This window comes from Mitosporidium daphniae (assembly GCF_000760515.2).
Source record: "Mitosporidium daphniae strain UGP3 chromosome Unknown contig-361, whole genome shotgun sequence".
Classification (NCBI taxonomy): Eukaryota; Fungi; Microsporidia; genus Mitosporidium; species Mitosporidium daphniae.
In genome coordinates, this window is record NW_013546443.1 from 1 (window position 1) to 1,094 (window position 1,094).

Below are 1,094 nucleotides of genomic sequence, written 5' to 3' on the forward strand. Positions count from 1 at the left end.
CGTCACCACAACTTACCAAGCCACAATTCAAGCTCATTTGTATATTTATCCATCAGAAATTCGGTCTCGCAACCGGGACACAATAGAATTTCCGTGGATCCCGAAAGTAGCCTCACCAGTCCAATCCTCTCCAAACAATAAGGACAATTGGGAATGCTTGGAGTGTCACGGCGGCCGATAAGAAACATTTTAATTTTAAAAAATTAAATTTCGTTCCATGTACCAGTTTGTTTCGAACGCCACCAATCCTCCCTCTATAATATACATTGGAAAAGATAAATATGAAAATGACCAGCTAATTAAGCATGGATATGGCGAAAATGATGTTTGGTTCCATGTGGATCGCCTCTCAAGCGCTCATCTTTATCTCAAGCTGATCCCTGGTTTTGCGTGGGACAATCTCCCACAAGAGCTGCTAATCGACTGTTCTCAATTGGTCAAGGCAAATTCCATCGAGGGTACCCCTTGCTGTCTTACCATAGGAAATAAGAAAAATAACGTCGACATTTTATATACCCCATGGAATAATTTAAAGAAGACCCAGGGAATGGAGGTCGGAGAAGTCGCATTTCACAAGCCCAACCAAGTCAAACGATTCCACGTAGAAAAAAAAGATAATGCCATCCTTAATCGACTGCAAAAGACAAAAACGGAATACACAATTGATTATGAGCAGGAAAAAATTGCCAGAGAAAAGGGCCTTCGAGCCCTCCAAAAAGACCAGGAAAAAGCAAAGGTGACCTTATTTCGAGCTTTTATTAACCAACTAGAAAGCGGAAAACATCGGGATTCAAAATGCAAAAAGGGCTCAAGAGCAAATAACCTCATATGGCGATATTTTTCAACAACAAAGGCTGCCTATTTCTCGGGCACTCGATTTTTCCGAAACAGACATCCACCAGTATGAAGACGAGCTTTTTATGTAATCCCAGCGAATGCTCCCCTGTCCTCTCGCCCAAGTGCCTACATAAATCAAATCGCAATAAAGCCTGCCATTTTAAAAAGGCCAAACGACAACCAACGGCGAGATATTATGATGGAGCCCACTGAAACATTTTAAAATACGTAAGATGCAAGCAGTTAAAACCGGGGTC

At 41.7% G+C, this 1,094-nt stretch overlaps 1 protein-coding gene across 1 annotated transcript; it reads left to right on the forward strand.

Annotated features, from left to right (window-relative positions):
• Positions 1-217: 217 nt before the first annotated feature.
• DI09_361p10 (uncharacterized protein) lies at positions 218-907 on the forward strand (the record flags this gene model as incomplete). The annotated part of the gene is made up of 1 exon (XM_013382393.1): positions 218-907. One exon carries the CDS (start codon positions 218-220, stop codon positions 905-907), a length of 690 nt encoding a protein of 229 aa, XP_013237847.1.
• Positions 908-1,094: the final 187 nt, after the last annotated feature.